The 25,865-nt window shown below is 44.9% G+C and overlaps 1 protein-coding gene across 2 annotated transcripts in view; it reads right to left on the bottom strand.

Annotated features, from left to right (window-relative positions):
• The window catches only part of MYO7B (myosin VIIB), a 422,737-nt gene that overhangs the window by 34,637 nt on the left and 362,235 nt on the right, over window positions 1-25,865 (bottom strand). For both annotated transcript variants that reach the window (XM_073625783.1, XM_073625782.1), the window contains 6 exons: window positions 19,777-19,932; window positions 18,221-18,326; window positions 17,949-18,062; window positions 4,998-5,082; window positions 536-642; window positions 257-442 (listed from right to left, as the gene is read on the bottom strand). In XM_073625783.1, coding sequence (XP_073481884.1) covers window positions 257-442; window positions 536-642; window positions 4,998-5,082; window positions 17,949-18,062; window positions 18,221-18,326; window positions 19,777-19,932 — 754 coding nt within the window. The remainder of the gene's footprint in view (window positions 1-256; window positions 443-535; window positions 643-4,997; window positions 5,083-17,948; window positions 18,063-18,220; window positions 18,327-19,776; window positions 19,933-25,865) is intronic.

The following is a 25,865-nucleotide window of genomic DNA, read 5'->3' as shown; positions in this document are numbered from 1 at the left end:
CCGATACCCTAGAAAGTTCAGCAGAAGGCTTGATAGCTGGTGAACTCCGATATATAAACAGAAGCTAGCTGCAGTTTTCATCATGTCCGGTACACCCCCTCCCAACTTCTGTGCTTGACTTCTGGCCCACCACATTAATGACAGCCTTATTAAAAAATAAAAGTTACATTCCAAAACAATTTTTCACAGCAAATCCTTTGATACTACAGGAATCATTTAAAGGCAGTTAAAGTTGCAGAAAAAATACACTACAGACCTTCTTCCATTCTTCTGGTGTACCAAGGCGCAGCAGGTACTCTGGAACTAAATCTCGCTGGATCTTATTTAGATTTGCAAGCTGGGTACGGTCGTTGTTGTATTGTACTTTGTATATCAGGCCAGCTAGATTTGTAGCATCCTCTACAGAGCAGCGGTGGTAACCACGCAAATATTTTGGAAGCTCCTGAATATAAAATTTCGTTAGAAAATCAAAGTTATTTTAGTTTTCTCTTAATTACAACAGCCCAGCTCAGACTTTGCTGTTGGTATTACTAACCTGATGATAGTGAAATATGCAATCAGCTTTAATATCCTTTCCCGGGTTGGCATTGACCCACAACTTCCGCATAAAATACAGCTTGAAACTGGAAAATGTAGGTGCCCCTAGGTAAGACATGATGCTGTTAATCCATTTCCCTATTCTCAGAAATTACAGAGACCATTTAGACTGAGGAACATTATCACCTGAAACGCTCATATGGCATTTCTTTTTTTATAACATGTTAAAACAGGCACAGGTTACATAATACACTTATCAGCACATCTTAAGCCTGGTACACACGGGCCAAATATTGTTCTACAGAAAAAATGAAGGGTGTACCAGGCTTTAGATGCTCATTCTTGAACACTGCATGTGCTCCAGTGACAGCTGATAACACATCCAATGTAAATGATTTCCTAACCAGTAAACCCTCTTATTTCAACTTTGTATCGATAAGTCAAAACATGACATTCAGAAGTGCTGGTAAGCCATGAGCTTATATTACACAGATAAGGAAGATGGCATAGGTTCACACCTGACATTTTACATACTTTTACAAGAAGAAGTCAAAACAATAAAAACATATCAGTTTGTTTAAGCTTTAAAGAGATCCATAGGCTATACACACGAATCTGAATATTCTTAAAATATTATAACTTACTTACGAACGCTTATTTTTACTCCCTTAGTTACCATTAATTTGTCTAAGCCTGGCACTTCAGATTGAGTGGTAGGGGTCAGTGGTCACCTGAAATCTGACAGCTATTGCCCTGTCCACTGTTTGCCCTACCAGCTTCCACAATAACAGTCCTGTAGGTAAGCGGAAAATAAACAGCTTCAGTTATTTGATACTGCTATGCACTACTAGGTGCTGGGAGTGCGTGAAATCATTTGAGGAAATGGAGAGTTGACACCCTCAGGGTGCACCTCCAACACTGAAGGTATGTAATGGCAAGGGGTGCTGAGGTGGGTTGGAGGGTCTATTGTTGCTGGAGCGGATCTATTTTTGAGTGGCGGTCTATTGTTGCTGGCGGGTCAATTATTTGCTGGAAGAGATCTACTATTGATGGAGTGGGTCTATTGTTGCTGGCTGCTGGATAGTCTATTGATGCTGGCTGCTGGGAGATCTGTTGTTGCTGCTGGGTGGTATTTTGTTGTGGGGGTCCATTGTTGCTAGGGGGGTCTATTGTTTCTGAGTGAATCGATTGTTGCTGGGGGGGTCTATTGCTGCTGGCTGTGGGGAATATATTTTACTACTTTTCTTGCTATCATTAACAAATTTCATACAAATTACTCAGAACCACAAAATTATACTTGGCTCTGTACTCTTTAAAAGGGGCAGTACTGAGGGGTGGGTAGAGGATAAAACCAAGGAACGGTGCTAAGAGGTGGCTAGGGGGCTAAGATAAGAAGTGACTCAGAAGGGTGCAGTTCCTGCACCTATTCTCTGAGAAAAAAAGCTCTGTTCAAAGGTAATGTAGAATTGGGGAACTATGGCGTTTTAACCTTGGGCAGGCAGCTGTTAAAGTGTTACTAAACCCACAACAGTAAAAACAGTCTGTATATGCAATAAAGCATGCTTGTTATACTCACTGTGGCACCTAAGGGTTTAATCCCCTGCACTGTGTAAAAAGGCTGTTTGATCCTGTCTCCTCTGATCCCCCCCTTCTTCCAGAGTCCCCAATCCATCTCCTAATAGAATAGAGCCTTGAGGACAAGCTGCACATACTCAGTTTGGTATGTATTGTTAGAGAGTTTATTTTTTTCTTAGGAGGGAGCATGTGATCAGCACAGGGCCAATCATCAGAATTGTCCAGACAGATGGTCAAGGGTCCTGCAGCCTCATAGGACAGCCAGAGAAGAATGAAAACTCCTCCTAAAAGCTTTAACCAGACACTGATAGAAATCATAAGACTGCTATTTACTGCTGATGAGAAAAGGTATTTAGCATTTTATATTAAATAAAATAATTGAATTTCCATTTTTTGTGTACATGACACAAATATAGTGAATGCAGGGTCCTGGGTTTAGTAACACTTTAAGACGGGTTTTCAAAGCAACTTCAGGGTGGAGTAGAAGAAAGGGTAAATAACAAGAACACCACTCCAAGAGGTTAATGTAAAAAATGTTTATTCCAATAAAGTCATTTTAACAAGACTGGTAGATACAGCCAAAGTGTTTCAGGGGCCCAAAACTGCCTTTTTCAATAGAGCTTGTGATGTATGCAGAATGGCTACTGGATGGATAATAACATTTTGGTGCTTGAATTCACAGGACAGCTGGTGTGGGAAGTGCTAGCTGCCGAAGAGTGTTCCTGAGATTTTAAGTACCACAATTATATTATCCAACTGATTCCACCAAATAGCGATCCTGCATACAATAGAGGCCCTGTTGGGGGGAAAGTGATGGGGAATATTTTGGCTCCCAAAATGCATCAGTTGGACCTATTGATTTTGATGAAAGGACTTTAGTGCGATTTAGTTCATTTTTTAACTCTAATCACTTTGCTTGCATTCACAGAGTGTAAGCAGGATGTGTTCCTGATGATTTTGAAGGGTTTTTTTCTGATGTATTTCAGGCATTATATAGACATATTATAGACTTTTTTTCATGTGTATCAAGCTTCAGAAGTTTGATTCCTGGGCTGGGCAATGGGAGGAGAGCAGTTTGATTGCAGGAGAGGAATTCTTCAGGCGTAAAAATACATGAAAACTAGCATTTACGGGCATTTCTATTGAATCCTACGGAGCCAAAAATAGTTGACTACGCTAAAAAAAAAAAAAAGATGTACTTTTTTGTGCATAGGGTGACTGAGTGTACAAATGTGAACAGGGACAAGTAGAAAGAATATAATTCTGTGTAGTTAGTAGAGGAGAAAAATGCTGAAAAACACTCGGGTGTAAATTGGGGCTTAGTGTGTAAAGTTTGGCAGTTGTTGGAAGGCAACAGGGACAAGTAGAAAGAATATAATTCCGTGTAGTGAGTAGAGGAGAAAAATTCTGAAAAACACTCAGGTGTAAATTGGGGCTTAGTGTGTAAAGTTTGGCAGTTGTTGGAAGGCAACATAGTTTAATATCATATTTCTGGAGTTTTACTTTCTGGTTCATTCAGCCAGGTGGCCTAAGTTGGAAGTTGCAATATGACCCAGCAGGGTGTTGATTCATGCCCCCTGGCAGGGGAGTAGAGCTTGGCTCCATACTGCCTGGTGTGATAAAGATTGAAGTGCTTGATTAACAAGTCTGCAAACATAACTTCAAAAAGAGAGCCACTGCTGCCAAGATGACTGATGGGTTGAGCTACAGAAGATCAAAGACCAAGAAGTCTATGAAGAGTTGACCAGGATCGGATATCTGTGATTCTTGGACACATGCTGCCCCAATACAACATGCTTCCTGGAGGATGGACAGATATTCTCAGGAGGCTAGATGGGTGTGGTGTACGGGGGGGGGGGGTCTGAATGCAGTTTTAAAGTGCAGACAGAATGGAAAAATCTCTCTTGTCTCATGGCTCTCTTGCCATCGAGCCCAGCTGAAGGATATTGACCACTAAGGGCGACCTTACGTAAAGTATCATTGATGTTCTTTTGTTATATGCTCTGTAATATATTCCTTTAGTGTTTTTATGTTAGCATTCCTATTTTCTTGGGGAAAAAAAAGATATTGTTTTATTAAGCAGTGTATTTATTTTCATAGCTAGCCTTATATCATTGTACTATCACCAGTAACATTATCAGAGCTTTGATAGTCTAGCTAATTATAAGAATAGACAAGTTAATATATATATGGAATAAATAGAGGAATCCATAGCCACCAAATATTTATTTCAGCATATGTAAGGCTTCTGAGTTTCCTTTGGTATGTACACTCATGTAAACAATTATCTACCAAAGCAGAATTTTTTAAGATACCTAAACTGAATAAATTATTTTCTTAATATAGTGAAAAGCAAATAAATGTGAAAGCTAGCTGCTGAACATGTGCAATTCAGTGTAAGAAATTTCTGCAGTAGCAAATTTACACTTTGATAAGGTTTTCTATGGGCATGTTTCATAACACTTACTAATGGTTAGGAGATATATACGTTTCTTTATCCACTGTGTATGACCATTATGGAAATTTTTGATACTCAGGAATTGAATTATAGGAAAAAAGGCAGTTCACTTGACAAGGGAATTTTCTCTTAGCTTAGTGAATGACATGAAGCTCTGCTGACATGCTATGCAAGCAAAAACACAGATTTAAAAAAAGAAAATACTTTGCACACTGGATTGGGTCATTTTTGAAAAGTGAATTCCCTTCCAAAGTGAACAGCCTATTTGCCCTTGGTAAACCAACCCCTAAAACTTAAACCATATGTTATTCAATGGGGAAAACATGCAGCAGGGTTACAGTAATTTCTAATCATATATTGTTTTATCTCTATACAATTGTAAAACAAGAGAAATTCTTTAGACTAAGAAAACAAGTGTTTAGCTCACCTGCAGTGGGACGGCTTTTCCGGATATAGTCATTCAGCTGCCTCAGGGAATCAAAGAAGTAATCTTGCTCATTCATACTGATAACCTGCATCAAACAATTATAACTTAGGAGTAGAGTTGGTCCAAACGTCCCCCAGTTCGGTTCGTGCTAGAACCCTCAAACATTGCAAAATTCCCGGACCGCGAACCCTATTAAAGTCTATGGGACCCGGGTACTGCCCTGGTGTATGGGGGCCTGGGTACTGCACTGGGGGACAGGTACCAGTGAAAAAACTTTTTTGAGCAGGGATTTTACTGATTCTTAAAGTGCAACAATAAAAATGAAAAATTCCTTTAAATATAGTGCATGGGGGTCCCCCTAGTGTGCCTGTAAAGTGGTGCATCTGTACTGTGTATAGAACCTGCTGCAGCAAAACTGACATTTCTAAAGAAAAAAAAATTACATTTGAATTGATTTTTACTGCAAGCTTTCTTTATTTTGTAAACAACGGCTTGGGGAGCCAGTCTGTATGGTGAAGCCACAATTTAGCACACTCAGAACAAGATTAGAGATTTTTTGGATAAATTCTGGTGTCTCTTTGGCAGACTTTGCATGGAAATAACAAAGTTTTGCACCACAGTGAACAAGCCTTATTTGAAGCCAAATTATAGTACAGTCAGGCCAAGATTAACAATATATTTATAGATAAAGTCTGGTGTCTCTTTTGCAGACTTTGGATAGAAGTAACACGTGTGGAAAAATGGGCTTTGGGTGTTGGTGGTACCTTTACAGTGATGGATCAAGGAAAACAGTTTAAGATTTTCCATGATCACAAAGGTGGGGTAAGGACAATGTGGCCCTCCAGAGCCCCTGGCAGGGGCTGACTGGCAACTTTTGGCCCAGGGCAAGTATAACCCAGTGGCCCATGGTGGAGCGTCTCGGCCCCACTCTCCCTCTTCCCTGCCTCCTCCCAACTCCCACTTTTGGCATTCATATAAATTTACCTTTTCATTGCCAGAGCCATTTTTGCGTTTTTTTACACATACTTTTAAAAAATAATTTTAGGCCTGAAGATTACACAAAACCCCCAAACATTATATATTTCCTGAAAGCAGACACCCTAGACAATAAAATAGTGGTAGTTCCAATATTTTTAATGTCACACGATATTACCGCAAAGGTCTAGGAAACGCAACATTTCTGTAATAAAACACACTAAAGTGAAATTTAGGGCAAACAAACGCAATAAACTACTCACATTTTTGGTAATATATAAAAGATGATGTTGCACCGAGTAAATAGATCCAAAATGTCAAACCTTAATTTTGTGTGAAATGGCGGCAAACTGCAATACCCCATATTTTCTATACGCATAGGTTCAAAAGCAGCCTATAGGTATCAGTTTAGTGTTACGGAGGAGGTCTTGTGTTGCTCTCATTCTGGCGTGCATGGTAATATGTAACATGTATTTCATGCGTAGGCTCCCCTGAGGCATGCCTTTACGTTCCTACATGTGTTTTGGTGGGGGTGCTTCAAAAACATTTTTGGGGGGGTTTATGTGCTTGTGTGTAACTTTTTTTTCCTTAAGTTATTTTTTTCATCATATAGGGGGAAAAAAGTCCCCCTATGGTATGATTTTAAGGTGACAGGCGGCAGAATGAAGAGAAGGGGCCTGGAGTGCTGGCGGGGGACCCCAGAAGAAGAGTCTTGGCTGTTCTGTGCAAAACCCAGGTAAGTATGACACGTTTGTTATTGTTATAAATAAAAAAAAACTTTTACAACCACTTTAATCTACAATACTATTTGTTATATGTAGCATGGAGGAGGTTGATGTATTGCTATTGGTCACTGATGCATTAGTGACCAGTGGCAGTTAGTTAACCCTTTTATGCTGCATCAGTGGCAGTGGCACCAGTGTCAGTGCTAATTAACCCCTTCATGCTGCAGCATGAAGGGGTTAATTAACACTGACACCACTGCTGCTAATGCAGCACAAAGGGGTTAATTAACTGCCACTGGTCACTAATGCATCAGTGACCAATAGCAATACATCAACCTCCTCCATGCTGCATATAACAAATAGCATTGTAGATTAATTAACCCCCCACCCCAAAAAAAAATAAAAAAAAATTAACCACTTCAGTAAGATAAAAGCAGTGCAGAAATGTTCAGCCACTCACTCACCCACAGTAGTGGACGCTCCCCGCAGGTCGCAACAGCACTCCTCCTCTTCCATTCCGGCCTCTGAATGACGTCATGACGGGAACTAGGAAGCGCCTGTCGGGCGGAGATCCCTGACAGGGGAAGCATTATGATACACTTGCCGGCAAGGGCGGACTGACAACACTCAGGGCCCCCAATCCAAATAAAGCAAGGGCACCCTGTCAGGCCCCACCCATGACCCACCCCTGCCCTCACCCCCACATTTCGTACAAAAGTACAACAGAGAGTCTGTTCGAAAGCATCCCCTCCAGGTCCCATTAGAGACTACAAAGGAGTATAATGGAACCTGGAGGGGATCTCCTTCTAACAGAGTGTACAGTGAACACATTCATTCACTCTGGTCCTCATGGGACCCCCTCCTTATACCATGACTCTCACCCCTGTACATTACATACTCCTGACCCCTGCACCCTGTAAAATTACATACTCCTGACCCTTGAACCCTGTCCCTTACAAACTCCTGACCCCTGCATCCAGTATATTACATACTCCTGACCCCTGAACCCTGTCCCTTACAAACGCCTGACTCCTGCACCCAGTATATTACATACTCCTGACACCTGAACCCTGTACATTACATACTTCTGTCCCCTGTACATCACATACTCCTGACCCCTGAACCCTGTATATTACATACTCCTAAACCCCTGCACCCTGTGCATTATATATTCCTGGCCCCGCACCCTGTACATTACCCACTCCTGAGCTCTGCACCCTGTACATTACACACCCCTGAACCCTGTACATTACATACTCCTGACCCCTGTACATTATGCTATGTATGTTATCAGAGTCCGCACAGAGGCCCCCTTACATCAGAGTCCACACAGAGGCCCCCCTTACATCAGAGTCCGCACAGAGGTCCCCCTTACATCAGAGTCCACACAGAGGTCCCCCTTACATCAGAGTCCGCACAGAGGTCCCCCTTACATCAGAGTTTGCACAGAATTTCCACTTACACTGTAAGGGGGAGCTCTGTGGACTCTAATATAAAGGGGGACCCTTATTTAAGGGGGATCTGATTTAAGGGGTGTTCTGGGAACCTTGATTTAAGGGGGAATGCTGTGGACTCTGGTGTAAAGGGGGTCTCTGCTCACCAAAGCCTGCCCCCCTCCTCCCCCCCCTTATCAAAGTCCACAGAGCACCCCTTAAAATCATTTTATACACTGGGAGGCAGCAGAGAGGGTGAGCTTACTCACCCCAGGATGGAGGCTGAGGCGCAGATTGTCTGCAGCTTTTCTTTTCTGGGTTCAAACATGCCCGGGAAGTGTGGGTGGGGCAGGCCCAGGAGGAGGAGCTGATGAGCCCTATCTCTTCTCGCGTCCGTGCAGAGATAGGAGGGGATGTCAGCGCCATTGTACTGTGAGGCCGAGCTGTGTGTGAGAGACACACAGCTCAGCCCTGCAGCCATCTACCTCAGAGGAAACACAGGTCACGGCCGCACAGCGGGAGGTGAGCAGCAGCCATGACCTGTGTTAACCCTGTCCAGGCAGCGGTCACCGCTTACATCCTGGCTCCTGATGTTCGTCCCTGGGTTAGAACCAGAGTTTCAGCAGGCATATTCCTACCGCTCCACTGCAGCTCTGCAAACACAGCATTTGGAAGCAGCGGCCAGTGGCTGTGCATAGTGTCACTGGCCCCTCATTACCCAGCCATGAGTGCAGCCTTTTTACCAAGTATCAGAGCGGCCCGGAGGGACATTGTCACCCTGCCCCCCCAGCCCAGCCCGTCCCTGGCCTGAGCTGACTGCCCCCACCCCCCCACAGCCCAGCACTCTAGTGAGCAAAGAGGGGGTAGAGCAGAGAGATGTGACTGACAGTCACCAGCTCTCTGCTCATGGAGCTCTGAAAACTGAGTGATCAGCGGTGTTTGATTGCTCGGTTCTCAGTGTAGAGGCTCCGGGGGACAGATGCAGCATCAGATCAATGCTGCAACCACCTAGGTAAGTATAAATTAAAAAAAAAAACAGAAACCCATATCTCTTTTTTAATTATACCCATTAAACCTATACCAAAAAATTACTTCAAGATAAAATCAACACCTACAAAGCTAGGCAGCCTAGACAGTCTTGCAGAGAGTACAGATCCCAAAAACACTTAATCAGCAACATAGGCATCATGGGTTTGATAGCTGCTGCTAATCCAGGACTGATTCATTTTGACAAATGTCAGCCAGTTAACGGAATCTTTGGACAGACACGCTCTTTTATCTGTCACAAAACCTCCAGCAGCACTGAATGCCGTTTGGAAAGCACACTGGATGCAGGGCAGCCCAGCAGCTCAATTGCATACCAGACAAGTTCTGGCCAGTAGTCTATTCTCATGATCCGGTAACCCAGTGGATCATTTACTGAAAAGCTCTCCAAGTCTGTTTTTGCCCCTAGATAATCTTCTAGCATATGATGCAGATGCTGCCGATGGGATGTTGAAGCTGGCAATCCTGGGCACCAAGGACTAAATTTTGCATCACTTAGGTGGCCCTCTTCTCCACCACTCCTCCTTTGACCAGCAAAAACCTCTAAACTACGTTTTCCATGAGATGAGATAGACAAAGAAATTCTGGACAGCCGCACACCGATGAAAGTTTCTTATGCCTTTATTTGTGAATCAGGATCACAAAGTATACACGACACCAAAGCAGAGTGGTACAGAAAGACGCGTTTCACACTTATACCAAGTGCTTACTCATAGCTATGAGTTTGTACAGAAATGTACAAACTATAAAAAATGAATAAAAAAGGGGAACACCAGCATCACAGTCATAAAAACTGCAGCTGAAATTTTTTAAGAAAGGGGACAGCCAGGAGACAGAAGAAAGAAAAAAAAAAACACGCAGAAACCAAAACAAAAAAAAGGGTATTCAGCACTAAATGTTATGTAATGCTGTGTTAAACACTGCACTACACTAACACACTACACTGACACTATACTCACACTATGCTGATACACTATAATGACACACTACACTAATACTACACTATACTGACACACTATACTCACATTAACACTGTACACCTCTACACTCAGAGTCACAATAACACACTAACTCGCTAGTAGCAAACTGAGCCCTGCTTTATCTATCTCCACTCCAACGACACACTACAAAAGGTTCCTGTGGGAAGGAACCTTTTATAGTGTGGGGTGGGACTATGAGCACCGAGCCATGATTGGGCAAAGTCATCATGACTTTGTCCAATCATGGCTCTGACAGTGCTCTGTGCCCCGATTGGGCAAAGCCTTTCAGCTGACCAGTGGTCAGGTGCATTGCTTCATCCAATTAGGGCCCTAGAATGTGCTGTGCAGCACACATTGCATTGTGGGGCACTCGGCGGGTGAACATCCTGCCAAGCGCCCCGGAAATTCGGGTGTTTGATGAACGAGCGAACAGGTGATGTTCAGGCTGAACTTTTGCTCGGCCCCAACTGCACTCAGGAGACATAATGTAAACTAAACCTGAATATCCATACATAGACAATGCCAATGGAATGGTGATACTGACATTCCACCAAAAAGTGTTTAGCACTAAAAATGGAGAATAAAACATCTGAAGACTGTGCAAGAAGCAGGTTGACAGAGTTGAAACTTAAGGCGGCCATAGACAGTTCGAATCTTAGCTGTTTTAGCAGGGTCCGGGCAAGATTCAAATAATCTATGGGCAGGCTGATTGTATCCAAGTTGATCCAACCAGCATGTTGGATTTTCGGAATGCGATTTTTGCCAGCGGGTGTTCTCTTGGCGACACAAAACAATACCTGCCTGCCCTCCCCATGTGCGCCAGGAGAACACGATCGCTTCACGGGAGGGATTCCCATATCAACACTGACTGTTTTGATGGGAGAATCGAAAATCGCACCACCTATGGCCTCATCTGAATGAGGCATTCCATAGTTTGGGGGTGTTGGAAAAGCTTATCTTAGCTTCTTCTTCATAAACTGCTGTTCTGTGTTACAAATAAGAGGAACTTCACGATCAACCTAAGATGATTTAGGCAGGTAGATCAATGTGTGATCAATGTACAGAAACACAGTCCATAGCCAATGAGAGGAAAATATATACCGATTTATCAGCGTATAACACGCGCCGGCGTATAACACGCACCCCAAGTTTAGGAAGGAATTTTAAGGAAAAAAACTTTTAGGAGGGAAGTTTAACCACTTGCCGACCGCCTAACGTAGATATACGTCGGCAGAATGGCACGGGCAGGCAGAATCACGTATATATACGTGATCTGCCTCCCGCGGGCGGGGGGTCCGATCGGACCCCCCCCCGGTGCCATCGGCGGTCGGCATCTGACTGGGAGCGTCGGGAGGCGAGGGGGAGACCATCCGATCGTGGCCCCCCCCTCGCGATCGCTCCCAGCCAATAGGAATCCTCCCCTGCCTGTGTGTAGTTTCACACAGGCAGAGGATGTGATGTCATCTCTCCTCGGCTCGGCAGTTTCCGTCCAGCGCCGAGGAGAGAAGACATGTAAGTGCACACAACACACACACACACACAGTAGAACATGCCAGGCATACCTTACACCCCCGATCCCCCCCCGATCGCCCCCCGATCCCCCCCCAATCACCCCCCCCCCCTGTCACAAACTGACATTAGCAGTATTTTTTTTTTTTTTTTTTTTTTTTTTTTCTGATTACTGCATAGTGTCAGTTTGTGACAGTTACAGTGTTAGGGCAGGTAGTATTACCCCCCTTTAGGTCTAGGATACCCCCCTAACCCCCCCTAATAAAGTTTTAACCCCTTGATCACCCCCTGTCACCAGTGTCACTAAGCGATCATTTTTCTGATCGCTGTATTAGTGTCGCTGGTGACGCTAGTTAGGAACGTAAATATTTAGGTTCGCCGTCAGCGTTTTATAGCGACAGGGACCCCCATATACTACCTAATAAATGTTTTAACCCCTTGATTGCCCCCTAGTTAACCCTTTCACCACTGATCACCGTATAACTGTTACGGTGACGCTGGTTAGTTTGTTTATTTTTTATAGTGTCAGGGCACCCGCCGTTTATTACCGAATAAAGGTTTAGCCCCCCGGTCGCCCGGCGGTGATATGCGTCGCCCCAGGCAGCGTCAGATTAGCGCCAGTACCGCTAACACCCACGCACGCAGCATACGCCTCCCTTAGTGGTATAGTATCTGTACGGATCAATATCTGATCCAATCAGATCTATACTAGTGTCCCCAGCAGTTTAGGGTTCCCGAAAACGCAGTGTTAGCGGGATCAGCCCAGATACCCGCTAGCACCTGCGTTTTGCCCCTCTGCCCGGCCCACCCAAGTGCAGTATCGATCGATCACTGTCACTTACAAAACACTAAACGCATAACTGCAGCGTTCGCATAGTCAGGCCTGATCCCTGCGATCGCTAACAGTTTTTTTGGTAGCGTTTTGGTGAACTGGCAAGCACCAGCCCCAGGCAGCGTCAGATTAGCGCCAGTACCGCTAACACCCACGCACGCAGCATACGCCTCCCTTAGTGGTATAGTATCTGATCGGATCAATATCTGATCTGATCAGATCTATACTAGCGTCCCCAGCAGTTTAGGGTTCCCACAAACGCAGTGTTAGCGGGATCAGCCCAGATACCTGCTAGCACCTGCGTTTTGCCCCTCCACCCGGCCCAGCCCAGCCCACCCAAGTGCAGTATCGATCGATCACTGACACTTACAAAACACTAAACGCATAACTGCAGCGTTCGCAGAGTCAGGCCTGATCCTTGCGATCGCTAACAGTTTTTTTGGTAGCGTTTTGGTGAACTGGCAAGCCCCAGCGGCCTAGTACACCCCGGTTGTAGTCAAACCAGCACTGCAGTAACACTTGGTGACGTGGCGAGTCCCATAAGTGCAGTTCAAGCTGGTGAGGTGACAAGCACAAGTAGTGTCCCGCTGCCACCAAGAAGACAAACACAGGCCCGTCGTGTCCATAGTGCCCTTCCTGCTGCATTCGCCAATCCTAATTGGGAACCCACCACTTCTGCAGCGCCCGTACTTCCCCCATTCACATCCCCAACCAAATGCAGTCGGCTGCATGAGAGGCATTTTCTTTATGTCCTCCCGAGTACCCCTACCCAACGAACCCCCCCAAAAAAGATGTCGTGTCTGCAGCAAGCGCAGATATAGGCGTGACACCCGCTATTATTGTCCCTCCTGTCCTGACAATCCTGGTCTTTGCATTGGTGAATGTTTTGAACACTACCATTCACTAGTTGAGTATTAGCGTAGGGTACAGCATTGCACAGACTAGGCACACTTTCACAGGGTCTCCCAAGATGCCATCGCATTTTGAGAGACCCGAACCTGGAACCGGTTACAGTTATAAAAGTTAGTTACAAAAAAAAGTGTAAAAAAAAAAAAAAAAAAAACACATACAAAAATATAAAATAAAAAAAAAAATAGTTGTCGTTTTATTGTTCTTTCTCTCTCTCTATTGTTCTGTTCTTTTTTACTGTATTCTATTCTGCAATGTTTTATTGTTGTTATGTTTTATCATGTTTGCTTTTCAGGTATGCAATTTTTTATACCTTACCGTTTACTGTGCTTTATTGTTAACCATTTTTTTGTCTTCAGGTACGCCATTCACGACTTTGAGTGGTTATACCAGAATGATGCCTGCAGGTTTAGGTATCATCTTGGTATCATTCTTTTCAGCCAGCGGTCGGCTTTCATGTAAAAGCAATCCTAGCGGCTAATTAGCCTCTAGACTGCTTTTACAAGCAGTGGGAGGGAATGCCCCTCCCCCCCCAACGTCTTCCGTGTTTTTCTCTGGCTCTCCTGTCTCAACAGGGAACCTGAAAATGCAGCCGGTGATTCAGCCAGCTGACCATAGAGCTGATCAGAGACCAGAGTGGCTCCAAACATCTCTATGGCCTAAGAAACCGGAAGCTACGAGCATTTTATGACTTAGATTTCGCCGGATGTAAACAGCGCCATTGGGAAATTGGGAAAGCATTTTATCACACCGATCTTGGTGTGGTCAGATGCTTTGAGGGCAGAGGAGAAATCTAGGGTCTAATAGACCCCAATTTTTGCAAAAAAGAGTACCTGTCACTACCTATTGCTATGATAGGGGATATTTACATTCCCTGAGATAACAATAAAAATGATTAAAAAAAAAAAAATGAAAGGAACAGTTTAAAAATAAGATAAAAAAATAATAATAATAAAGGAAAAAAAAAAAAAAAAAAAAAAAGCACCCCTGTCCCCCCCTGCTCTCGCGCTAAGGCGAACGCAAGCGTCGGTCTGGCGTCAAATGTAAACAGCAATTGCACCATGCATGTGAGGTATCGCCGCGAAGGTCAGATCGAGGGCAGTATTTTTAGCAGTAGACCTCCTCTGTAAATCTAAAGTGGTAACCTGTAAAGGCTTTTAAAGGCTTTTAAAAATGTATTTAGTTTGTCGCCACTGCACGTTTGTGCGCAATTTTAAAGCATGTCATGTTTGGTATCCATGTACTCGGCCTAAGATCATCTTTTTTATTCCATCAAACATTTGGGCAATATAGTGTGTTTTAGTGCATTAAAATGTAAAAAAGTGTGTTTTTTCCCCAAAAAATGCGTTTGAAAAATCGCTGCGCAAATACTGTGTGAAAAAAAAAAATGAAACACCCACCATTTTAATCTGTAGGGCATTTGCTTTAAAAAAAATATATAATGTTTGGGGGTTCAAAGTAATTTTCTTGCAAAAAAAAATTATTTTTTTATGTAAACAATAAGTGTCAGAAAGGGCTTTGTCTTCAAGTGGTTAGAAGTGTGGGTGATGTGTGACATAAGCTTCTAGATGTTGTGCATAAAATGCCAGGACAGTTCAAAACCCCCCCAAATGACCCCATTTTGGAAAGTAGACACCCCAAGCTATTTGCTGAGAGTCATGTTGAGTCCATGGAATAATTTATATTGTGACACAAGTTGCGGGAAAGAGACAATTTTTTATTTTTTTAATTTTTTTTTGCGCAAAGTTGTCACTAAATGATATATTGCTCAAACATGCCATGGGAATATGTGAAATTACACCCCAAAATACATTCTGCTGCTTCTCCTGAGTACGGGGATACCACATGTGTGAGACTTTTTGGGAGCCTAGCCGCGTACGGGACCCCGAAAACCAATCACTGCCTTCAGGCTTTCTAAGGCCGTAAATTTTTGATTTCACTCTTCACTGCCTATCACAGTTTCGGAGGCCATGGAATGCCCAGGTGGCAAAAAAAAACCCCAAATGACCCCATTTTGGAAAGTAGACACCCCAAGCTATTTGATGAGAGGTATAGTGAGTATTTTGCAGACCTCACTTTTTGTCACAAAGTTTTGAAAATTGAAAAAAGAAAAAAAAAAAATGTTTTTTCTCGTCTTTCTTTATTTTCAAAAACAAATGAGAGCTGCAAAATACTCACCATGCCTCTCAGCAAATAGCTTGGGGTGTCTACTTTCCAAAATGGGGTCATTTGGGGGGGGTTTGTGCCACCTGGGCATTCCATGGCCTCCGAAACTGTGATAGGCAGTGAGGAGTAAAATTAAAAATGTACGCCCTTAGAAATCCTGAAGGCAGTGATTGGTTTTCGGGGCCCCGTACGCGGCTAGGCTCCCAAAAAGTCCCACACATGTGGTATCCCCGTACTCAGGAGAAGCAGCTAAATGTATTTTGGGGTGCAATTCCACATATGCCCATGGCCTGTGTGAGCAATATATCATTTAGTGACAACTTTGTGCAAAAAAAAAAAAAAAAAAAAAAAATTTGTCACTTTCCCGCAACTTGTGTCAAAATATAAAATATTCCATGGACTCAACATGCCTCAAAGCAAATAGCTTGGGGTGTCTACTTTCCAAAATGGGGTCATTTGGGGGGGTTTTATGTCATCTGGGCATTTTATGGCCTTCAAAACTGTGATAGGTAGTGAGGAGTAAAATCAAAAATGTACGCCCTTAGAAATCCTGAAGGCAGTGATTGGTTTTCGGGGCCCCGTACGCGGCTAGGCTCCCAAAAAGTCCCACACATGTGGTATCCCCATACTCAGGAGAAGCAGCTAAATGTATTTTGGGGTGCAATTCCACATATGCCCATGGCCTGTGTGAGCAATATATCATTTAGTGACAACTTTTTGTAATTTTTTTTTTTTTTTTTTTTTTTTGTCATTGTTCAATCACTTGGGACAAAAAAAATGAATATTCAATGGGCTCAACATGCCTCTCAGCAAATTCCTTGGGGTGTCTACTTTCCAAAATGGGGTCATTTGTGGGGGTTTTGTACTGCCCTGCCATTTTAGCACCTCAAGAAACGACATAGGCAGTCATAAATTAAAGGCTGTGTAAATTCCAGAAAATGTACCCTAGTTTGTAGACGCTATAACTTTTGCGCAAACCAATAAATATACACTTATTGACATTTTTTTTACCAAAGACATGTGGCCGAATACATTTTGGCCTAAATGTATGACTAAAATTGAGTTTATTGGATTTTTTTTAGAACAAAAAGTAGAAAATATCATTTTTTTTCAAAATTTTCGGTCTTTTTCCGTGTATAGCGCAAAAAATAAAAACGGCAGAGGTGATCAAATACTATCAAAAGAAAGCTCTATTTGTGGGAAGAAAAGGACGCAAATTTCGTTTGGGTACAGCATTGCATGACCGCGCAATTAGCAGTTAAAGCGACGCAGTGCCGAATTGTAAAAAGTGCTCTGGTCAGGAAGGGGGTAAATCCTTCCGGGGCTGAAGTGGTTAAGGAAAAAAAACTTACATTAAAATGCCCATCAATGCAGCCTTATCGTGTCCATCTGCAGCCTTGCCCAGTGTCCAGTGCAGCCTTGTCAGTGCAGCTTTGCCCCAGTGCAGAATTGTCAGTGCAGCTTTGCCCCAGTGCAGCCTTGTCAGTGCAGCCATGTCAGTGCAGCTTTGCCCCAGTGGTCAGTGCAGCCTTGCCCCAGTGGTCAGTGCAGCTTTGCCCCAGTGGTCAGTGCAGCTTTGCCCCAGTGGTCAGTGCAGCCTTGCCCCAGTGGTCAGTGCAGCCTTGCCCCCAGTGTCCATTACATGCTTGGACAGATCGCTTGAAAGATCGCCGCCGATATAGACATAGCATGTAGATTTAAATATGGCGGCGCGGAGTTCGGAGGGACTCGGCGGAGCTGAACGAGCACCGCCGAGATACACATAGTCAAGTGTACTCGGCTCTTTCCGGCGCCGCTCACAGTCCCGCCCAGTCCCGCCCTATGATGGACATAACACAGGTCCAATGGCGGGACTGGGTGTGACTGTGAGCGCGCCGGAAAGAGCCGAGAATAGTCGACTATGTGTATCTTGGCGGCGCTCGTTCAGCTCCGCCGAGTCGCTCCGAACTCCGCGGCGCCATATTTAAAACTACACGCTATGTGAATGTCGGCTGTGATCGCGGCAATCGCTCCGATAGATCACAGATAGCGGGGATCGGCGTATAACACGCACCCACGTTTTTCCCCTGATTTTAAGGGGATAAAAGTGCGTGTTACACGCCGATAAATACGGTATTTCTTTTTTTCATAATCCCTTTACAGACACAGACTAGGTTCCCCCTGCCCTCAGGCCCCATAGCAGCCACATAGGTTGCTAAGGCTGTAGTTGTGTGTATAAAGAAGTTTTGTAAAAAAAAAAAAAAGAAAATCTAGAGTGAGCCTATTGTCTGCATGCTATAGACACAGTTATGAGGACTTCACCTTCTATATATATTAACATCAATATGATATATTATGTATGAAAAAAAAGTGGACAAGATTAATATTTTTAAAATTACCTTGTCTCCTATTTTTAAGAAGATGCCAAAGCCCTCCCAAGAGTTTAGCTGCAGTTTGCTGGAAATAGTCTGACAAACTTCTCTCACCTTGGTGTTAGTCCTAGCTTCAATTGTCTGGAGGAAAACAAGAGAAATTCAGGTACACTCCGCTGATCAGGAAAGCTGCCTTACAGTACAAAAGCTGACCATACACATACACATTAGTTCAGGGGGTAAACAAAGTCAATGACAAGCACTGAGGTATCACAAATGTGCTCAGAGGGCACTCATACCTCTTCTGTGTCATTTGGCAGGAGCACTTTGTGGAAGATCTTGGTGCTCATTTGTTGTATGGCTTCAACCTCCACCAAGTGAGGGGGGTGTTTCCTGACACCAGTTCTGTCAGACACAGAATAAACAGTTAGGACTGACCTTTATACATTATAATATTAAGTTAAATTTAATTCCCTAACACTGTTTGAGTACAGTTACCAAACCATTTGTAAACTTTCTGCCTAAATGTTCCCTACGGTTGATATATACAGCACGTGTAACATTACATGTGACTAAATGGATGAAACATTAATGCCCCGTACACACGGTCGGAGTTTCCGACGGAAAATGTGTGATAGGACCTTGTTGTCGGAAATTCCAATCGTGTGTAGGCTCCATCACATATTTTCCATCGGATTTTCCGACACACAAAGTTTGAGAGCAGGATATAAAATTTTCCGACAACAAAATCCGTTGTCGGAAATTCCTGCTCAGAATAAATAAAGAGATGAAAGCTATTGGCCACTGCCCTGTTTATAGTGCCTACGTACGTGTTTTACGTCACCGCGTTCAGAACGATCGGATTTTCTGACAACTTTGTGTGACCGTGTGTATGCAAGACAAGTTTGAGCCAACATCCGTCAGTAAAAATCCTAGTTTTGTTGTCGGAATGTCCGAACAAAGTCCGACCGTGTGTACGGGGCACAAGAGTGATAGGCCTGGTTCACACAGGCGTACTTAAACATACATCCATGTGAGGGCCGCTTTAGCCCACACAGAATACACAGGTGTTCTGCACATTCACGTGCAGCCAGTTCTATTCATGTCAATTAGGACGCAACAACTGCATGGACACAGCCACTGCTGCCAATTTGACATCTGTGTAGGTGTATGGTCCCAAACGCAGACAATGCGAGTTCGGGGACGCGCACCCATGCAGATCTAAAATTGGGAGCAGTGGTTGTGTCTGCGCAGCTGTTGCTTCTGAACGGACACAAATGAGACTGCCTGCATGGAACACGGTCCTCACATGGGTGTATGCTTAAGTACGCCTGTGTGAATGAGACCCTATTTTAAACTGTTTTTCTACAAAACCTTGTGCAAATGCAAGTGGAACTTTAGTCAGAAAATTAAGTCCTGCTAGATCACTTCAGGCTGGCCCCTTTTGCAGGCATGGCTATGCAAAATTATACAAATAAGTGGCTATACTGTTTAAAATACAGTAATAAATTGGCCTATCCTGTTATGCACATGCTCAGTTGCTCTCTATTTTTAGGCACTTTGCCGTATTTGGCCAATATGCTGACAGCCTAAAGATTTACTGCTACTCTGGGGCTCTGGGCAGCCTCCAGCAAGAAGAAACAGTAACAATGGTGGAGGCAATTTACAGCACACACAAATTTTGGTAACATAATTATTAATGTGGAATGTATGTTCCTTGCTAAAAAACATTATTTTTATCACGTTGTTATGGGTAAAGTTCTGCTTTAAATACTAAAGCCTAGGCACTGATGAGTTTCTTTACATGTGTGTGTATTGGTAAAAAACAATCTATATAAAAATGAACAGATGTTACTGTAGCACTCTTTGCATCCTTGTTCTGCAGTCCTTGGCTAGTGGCTCTTTTCGACGATTCTCAGTGAATTTCTGAACATGATTCAAGAGAACTTTGCCGGGTGGAAACAGCCCTGTACAGAGCCAAAGCAACTGCCATCCACTGGTCATGCTATAGCTGGAATTAAACACAAACTCAAATTCAGCAGTTGAAAAGGTATGGTGACAGTTATGATGGTATAATATATATATATAAGATCAGAATGGAAGAAATAAACTTTTAAATGGTGAAACAATTTTTTCTGCGGACAATTGTAGTAAAACTAAACCAATCACAATCGTTGTTATATGCTTAGCTTTATTATGGGCATACTAAAACCATCATGGGCCCCGAGGGCCTAAACCGACAGGCCCTCAAAATATATATGGTACTTTTATTAGATCACAAGTTCAATTCGCTTTCTATGATACACTATATTGTCAAAAGTATTGGGACACCTGCCTTTACACGCACATAAATTTTAATGTAATCCCAGTCTTAGTCTGTCGGGCTCAATATTGAGTTGGCCCACCCTTTGCAGCTATACAAGCTTCAACTCTTCTGGGAAGGCTGTTCACAAGGTTTAGGAGTGTGTCTATGGGAATGTTTGACCATTCTTCCAGAAGTGCATTTGTGAGGTCAGGCACTGATGTTGACGAGAATGCCTGGCTCACAGTCTCCGCTCTAATTTATCCCAAAAGGTGTTCTATTGGTTTGAGGTCAGGCCAATCAAGTTACTCCACCCCAAACTCGCTCATCCATGTCATTATGGACCTTGCTTTGTGCACTGGTCCAAATCATTTGGTGGAGGGGGGATTATGGTGTGGGGTTTTCAGAGGTTGGGCTTGGCCCCTTAGTTCCAGTGAAGGGAACTCTTAAGGTGTCAGCATACCAAGACATTTTGGACAATTTCATACTCCCAACTTGGTGGGAACAGTTTGGGGATGTGCACCAGCGCACAAAGCAAGGTCCATAAAGATATGGATGAGCGAGTTTGGGGTGGAGGAACTTGACTGGCCTGCCTCAACCAAATAGAACACCTTTGGGATAAATTAGAGTGGAGACTGTGAGCCAGGCCTTCTCGTCCAACATCAGTGCCTGACTTCACAAATGCGCTTCTGGAAGAATGGTCAAACATTCCCATAGACACACTCCTAAACCTTGTGGACAGCCTTCCCAGCAGTGGCGGTGCGTCCATTAAGAGTGCATGGGCACCGCCCCCTCTCTCCAACCACCCCCCTCTATGACTAATGGATAGATTCATGCATTGCATGAATCTATCCATGGCAGCCACCCTCTATTCAGGCGTCCGGCCCCTTTTTGGATGCAGAGCACCTGAATTACAGCGGCGGGGTGTATTTTTGAAGCACTTGATTAGAGCCATAGGCTCTGATAGGCTTCAAAAAAGGTGAACCACCCAGGTGTGTTAGAAAAGCGAATGAATATTCACTTTTACATAGTTACATAGTTAGTCAGGTTGAAAAAAGACACAAGTCCATCTAGTTCAACCATAAAAAAAAAAAAATCATACAATCCCATATACCCAATCCTATACCCACAGTTGATCCAGAGGAAGGCGAAAAAAACCCCCAGAAAGGCAGGATCCAATTTGCTACAGCAGGGGAAAAAATTCCTTCCTGATCCCAGAGAGGCAATCGGATTTTCCATGGATCAACTTTACCTATAAATGTTAGTACCCAGTTATATTATGTACATTTAGGAAAGAATCCAGCCTTTTCTTAAAACAATCTACTGAGCTGGCCAGAATCACCTCTGGACCTCTTTTCCACATTTTCACAGCTCTTACTATGAAGAAACCTTTCCGTATTTGGAGATGAAATCTCTTTTCCTCTAGAGGTAAAGAGTGCCCCCTTGTCCTCAGTGTGGACCGTAAAGTGAATAACTCAACACCAAGTTCACTATATGGACCCCTTATATATTTATACTCTGTGATCATATCCCCCCTTAATCTCCTCTTCTCAATAGTGAATAAATTCAGTTCCTCTAATCTTTCCTCATAGCTGAGCTCCTCCCTGCCTCTTATCAGTTTGGTTGCCCTTCTCTGTACTTTCTCCAGTTCCCCCGATATCCTTTTTGAGAACTGGTTCCCAAAACTGAACTGCATATTCCAGATGAGGTCTTACCAATGATTTGAACAGGGGCAAAATGATATCTGTCTCTATACAGTCCATAACTGAAGGACTTTGCTCGCTTTGGAAACCGCAGCTTGGCATTGCATGCTATTATTGAGCTTATGATCTGCCAAAACTCCCTGATCCTTCTCCACCATTGATTCCCCCAGTCAGGGCCGGTCCTAGACGGGGTGCACGGGGTGCAGTGCACCCAGGCGCCAGAGAGGTGGGGGCGCTGAAGCGCCAGAGTGCTCCCTTCCCTCCTCCTCCTCTTGATTGCATCCGGCGGCGGCGCTCTCCGCCGGTGTTAAAAGAAAGGCGCCGCCTATGCTGCTCAAGCCCCTCCCTCCTCCTGTCAGAGAAAGAGAGGGATATCGGAGGCAGAGCGGCTGGTCTCTGCGTGGAGAGAGACCAGCCGCACAGTGATGTCGCGCGGGGGAGGGGGAGGGGAGCGGAGCGGTCCGTGCCCGACACATTCTGCTCTGTGTCTCCCACTCCTGCCTACTTTAAACTCCTCTGCTCTTCACCCGGGCGGCGCGGCTGGCTGCACACTGTTCTCTCCTCTTCAGCTGCCGCCCGGGTGTATATATGTACCCTAATGGAGGGGGGGGCTGTACTAATGGAGGGGGGGGCTGTACTAATGGAGGGGGGTCTGTACTAATGGAGGGGGCTGTACTAATGGAGGGGGGGCTGTACTAATGGAGGTGGCTGTACTAATGGAGGGGGGGCTGTACTAATGGAGGGGGGCTGTACTAATGGAGGGGGCTGTACTAATGGAGGGGGGCTGTACTAATGGAGGGGGGCTGTACTAATGGAGGGGGGCTGTACTAATGGAGGGGGGGCTGTACTAATGGAGGGGGCTGTACTAATGGAGGGGGGCTGTACTAATGGAGGGGGCTGTACTAATGGAGGGGGGCTGTACTAATGGAGGGGGGGCTGTACTAATGGAGGGGGGGGGCTGTACTAATGGAGGGGCTGTACTAATGGGGGGTCTGTACTAATGGAGGGGGGGTCTGTTCTAATGGAGGGGGGGTCTGTACTAATGGGGTCTGTACTAATGGAGGGGGCCTGTACTAATGGAGGGGGGGTCTGTACTAATGGAGGGGGGTCTGTACTAATGGAGGGGGGGTCTGTACTAATGGGGTCTGTACTAATGGAGGGGGGTCTGTACTAATGGAGGGGGGGTCTGTACTAATGGTGGGGTCTGTACTAATATGGGGGTCTCTACTAATGGAGGGGGGTCTGTCCTGGGGGGTCTGTTCTAATGGGGGGGTCTGTACTAATGGAGAGGGGGTCTGTCCTGGGGGGTCTGTACTAATGGAGGGGGGTCTGTCCTGGGGGGGTCTGTTCTGGGGGGTCTGTACTAATGGAGGGGGGTCTGTACTAATGGAGGGGGGTCTGTACTAATGGAGAGGGGGTCTGTCCTGGGGGGTCTGTACTAATGGAGGGGGGTCTGTCCTGGGGGGTCTGTACTAATGGAGAGGGGGTCTGTACTAATGGAGAGGGGGTCTGTCCTGGGGGGTCCGTACTAATGGAGGGGGGTCTGTACTAATGGAGGGGGGGTCTGTACTAATGGAGGGGGGGGTCTGTACTAATGGGGTCTGTACTAATGGAGGGGGGGTCTGTACTAATGGGGTCTGTACTAATGGTGGGGTCTGTACTAATATGGGGGTCTCTACTAATGGAGGGGGGTCTGTCCTGGGGGGTCTGTACTAATGGGGGGGTCTGTACTAATGGAGGTGGGGTCTGTACTAATGGAGGGGGGGTCTGTACTAATGGGGTCTGTACTAATGGAGGGGGGTCTGTACTAATGGGGTCTGTACTAATGGAGGGGGGGTCTGTACTAATGGTGGGGTCTGTACTAATATGGGGGTCTCTACTAATGGAGGGGGGTCTGTACTAATGGGGGGTCTGTACTAATGGAGGGGGGTCTGTACTAATGGAGAAGTGGTCTGTCCTGGGGGGTCTGTACTAATGGAGGGGGGTCTGTCCTGGGGGGTATGTACTAATGGAAAAGAAAAAAGGAGCAGAGAAGAGGATTGTAGGACATATAGTCCCGAGAACTGGCAGCCCCACTGTAACACGGAAACTGCAGCCCACACAGCATGCTCAGCTGAATGGGAAAGAGAGAGAGAGAGACAGGAGCCTGGGAAAGTTTTCAGGGAAGTACACCCATGACTCCAGAGGGAGAGGACAGTGCTGAGAGAACACCATCAGAGAGAGAACCCTGCTGCCCTGCGCCACCAGTGGGAAAGCCACACAGCCTAGCACCATCCCTGGCAGAGAAAGGAATGGAGTCATTGCAGGAATACAGCGGAGTCACCATGGGCAATTCAGAGTGATCTGACTCCTGATCAGAGGAACCGTTGCTGTATCGCTGGGTCAGCTGAGAGGGCCGATCGGCCAATATGTACTATGTCTGCAGTCTCTGACCATCTCCTGTACTATGTCTGAAGTCTCTGATCATCTCCTGTACTATGTCTGAAGTCTCTGATCATCTCCTGTACTATGTCTGCAGTCTCTGATCATCTCCTGTAGTATGTCTGCAGTCTCTGGCCATCTGTAGTATGTCTGCAGTCTCTGGCCATCTCCTGTAGTATGTCTGCAGTCTCTGATCATCTCCTGTTCTATGATTGCTTTCTCTGACCATCTCCTGTACTATGATTGCAGTCTCTGATCGTCTCTTGTATCATAACTACAGTCTCTGGGCATCTCCTGTACTATGTCTGCAGTCTCTGACCATCTCCTGTACTATGTCTGCAGTCTCTGGGCATCTCCTGTACAATATCTGCAGTCTCTGATCATCTCCTGTACCATGTCTGCAGTCTCTGACCATCTCCTGTATTATGTCTGCAGTCTCTGACCATCTCCTGTACTATGTCTGCAGTCTCTGACCATCTCCTGTACTATGTCTGCAGTCTCTGAGCTTCTCCTGTATTATGTCTGCAGTCTCTGACCATCTCCTGTACCATGTCTGCAATCTCTGACCGTCTCCTGTACTATGTCTGCAGTCTCTGACCATCTCCTGTTCTATGATTACAGTCTCTGACCATCTCCTGTTCTATGATTGCAGTCTCTGACCATCTCCTGTACTATGTCTGCAGTCTCTGACCATCTCCTGTTCTATGATTGCAGTCTCTGATCATCTCCTGTACTATGTCTGCAGTCTCTGACCATCTCCTGTTCTATGATTGCAGTCTCTGACCATCTCCTGTACTATGTCTGCAGTCTCTGACCATCTCCTGTTCTATGATTGCAGTCTCTGACCATCTCCTGTACTATGTCTGCAGTCTCTGACCATCTCCTGTACTATGTCTGCAGTCTCTGACCATCTCCTGTACTATGTCTGCAGTCTCTGATCATCTCCTGTACTATGTCTGCAGTCTCTGGCTATCTCCTGTACTATGTCTGCAGTCTCTGACCATCTCCTGTTCTATGATTGCAGTCTCTGACCATCTCCTGTACTATGTCTGCAGTCTCTAACCATCTCCTGTTCTATGATTGCAGTCTCTGATCATCTCCTGTACTATGTCTGCAGTCTCTGATCATCTCCTGTACTATGTCTGCAGTCTCTGATCATCTCCTGTAGTATGTCTGCAGTCTCTGATCATCTCCTGTAGTATGTCTGCAGTCTCTGGCTATCTCCTGTACTATGTCTGCAGTCTCTGATCATCTCCTGTAGTATGTCTGCAGTCTCTGATCATCTCCTGTAGTATGTCTACAGTCTCTGGCCATCTCCTGTAGTATGTCTGCAGTCTCTGGCCATCTCCTGTAGTATGTCTGCAGTCTCTGGCCATCTCCTGTAGTATGTCTGCAGTCTCTGGCCATCTCCTGTAATATGTCTGCAGTCTCTGGCCATCTCCTGTTCTATGATTGCAGTCTCTGACCATCTCCTGTACTATGTCTGCAGTCTCTAACCATCTCCTGTTCTATGATTGC

The sequence above is a fragment of the Aquarana catesbeiana genome, linkage group LG04 (assembly GCF_042186555.1).
Source record: "Aquarana catesbeiana isolate 2022-GZ linkage group LG04, ASM4218655v1, whole genome shotgun sequence".
Taxonomy (NCBI): Eukaryota; Metazoa; Chordata; class Amphibia; order Anura; family Ranidae; genus Aquarana; species Aquarana catesbeiana.
The sequence above is the reverse complement of the archived record's forward strand: the minus strand, read 5'-3'. Positions and strand labels throughout refer to the sequence as shown.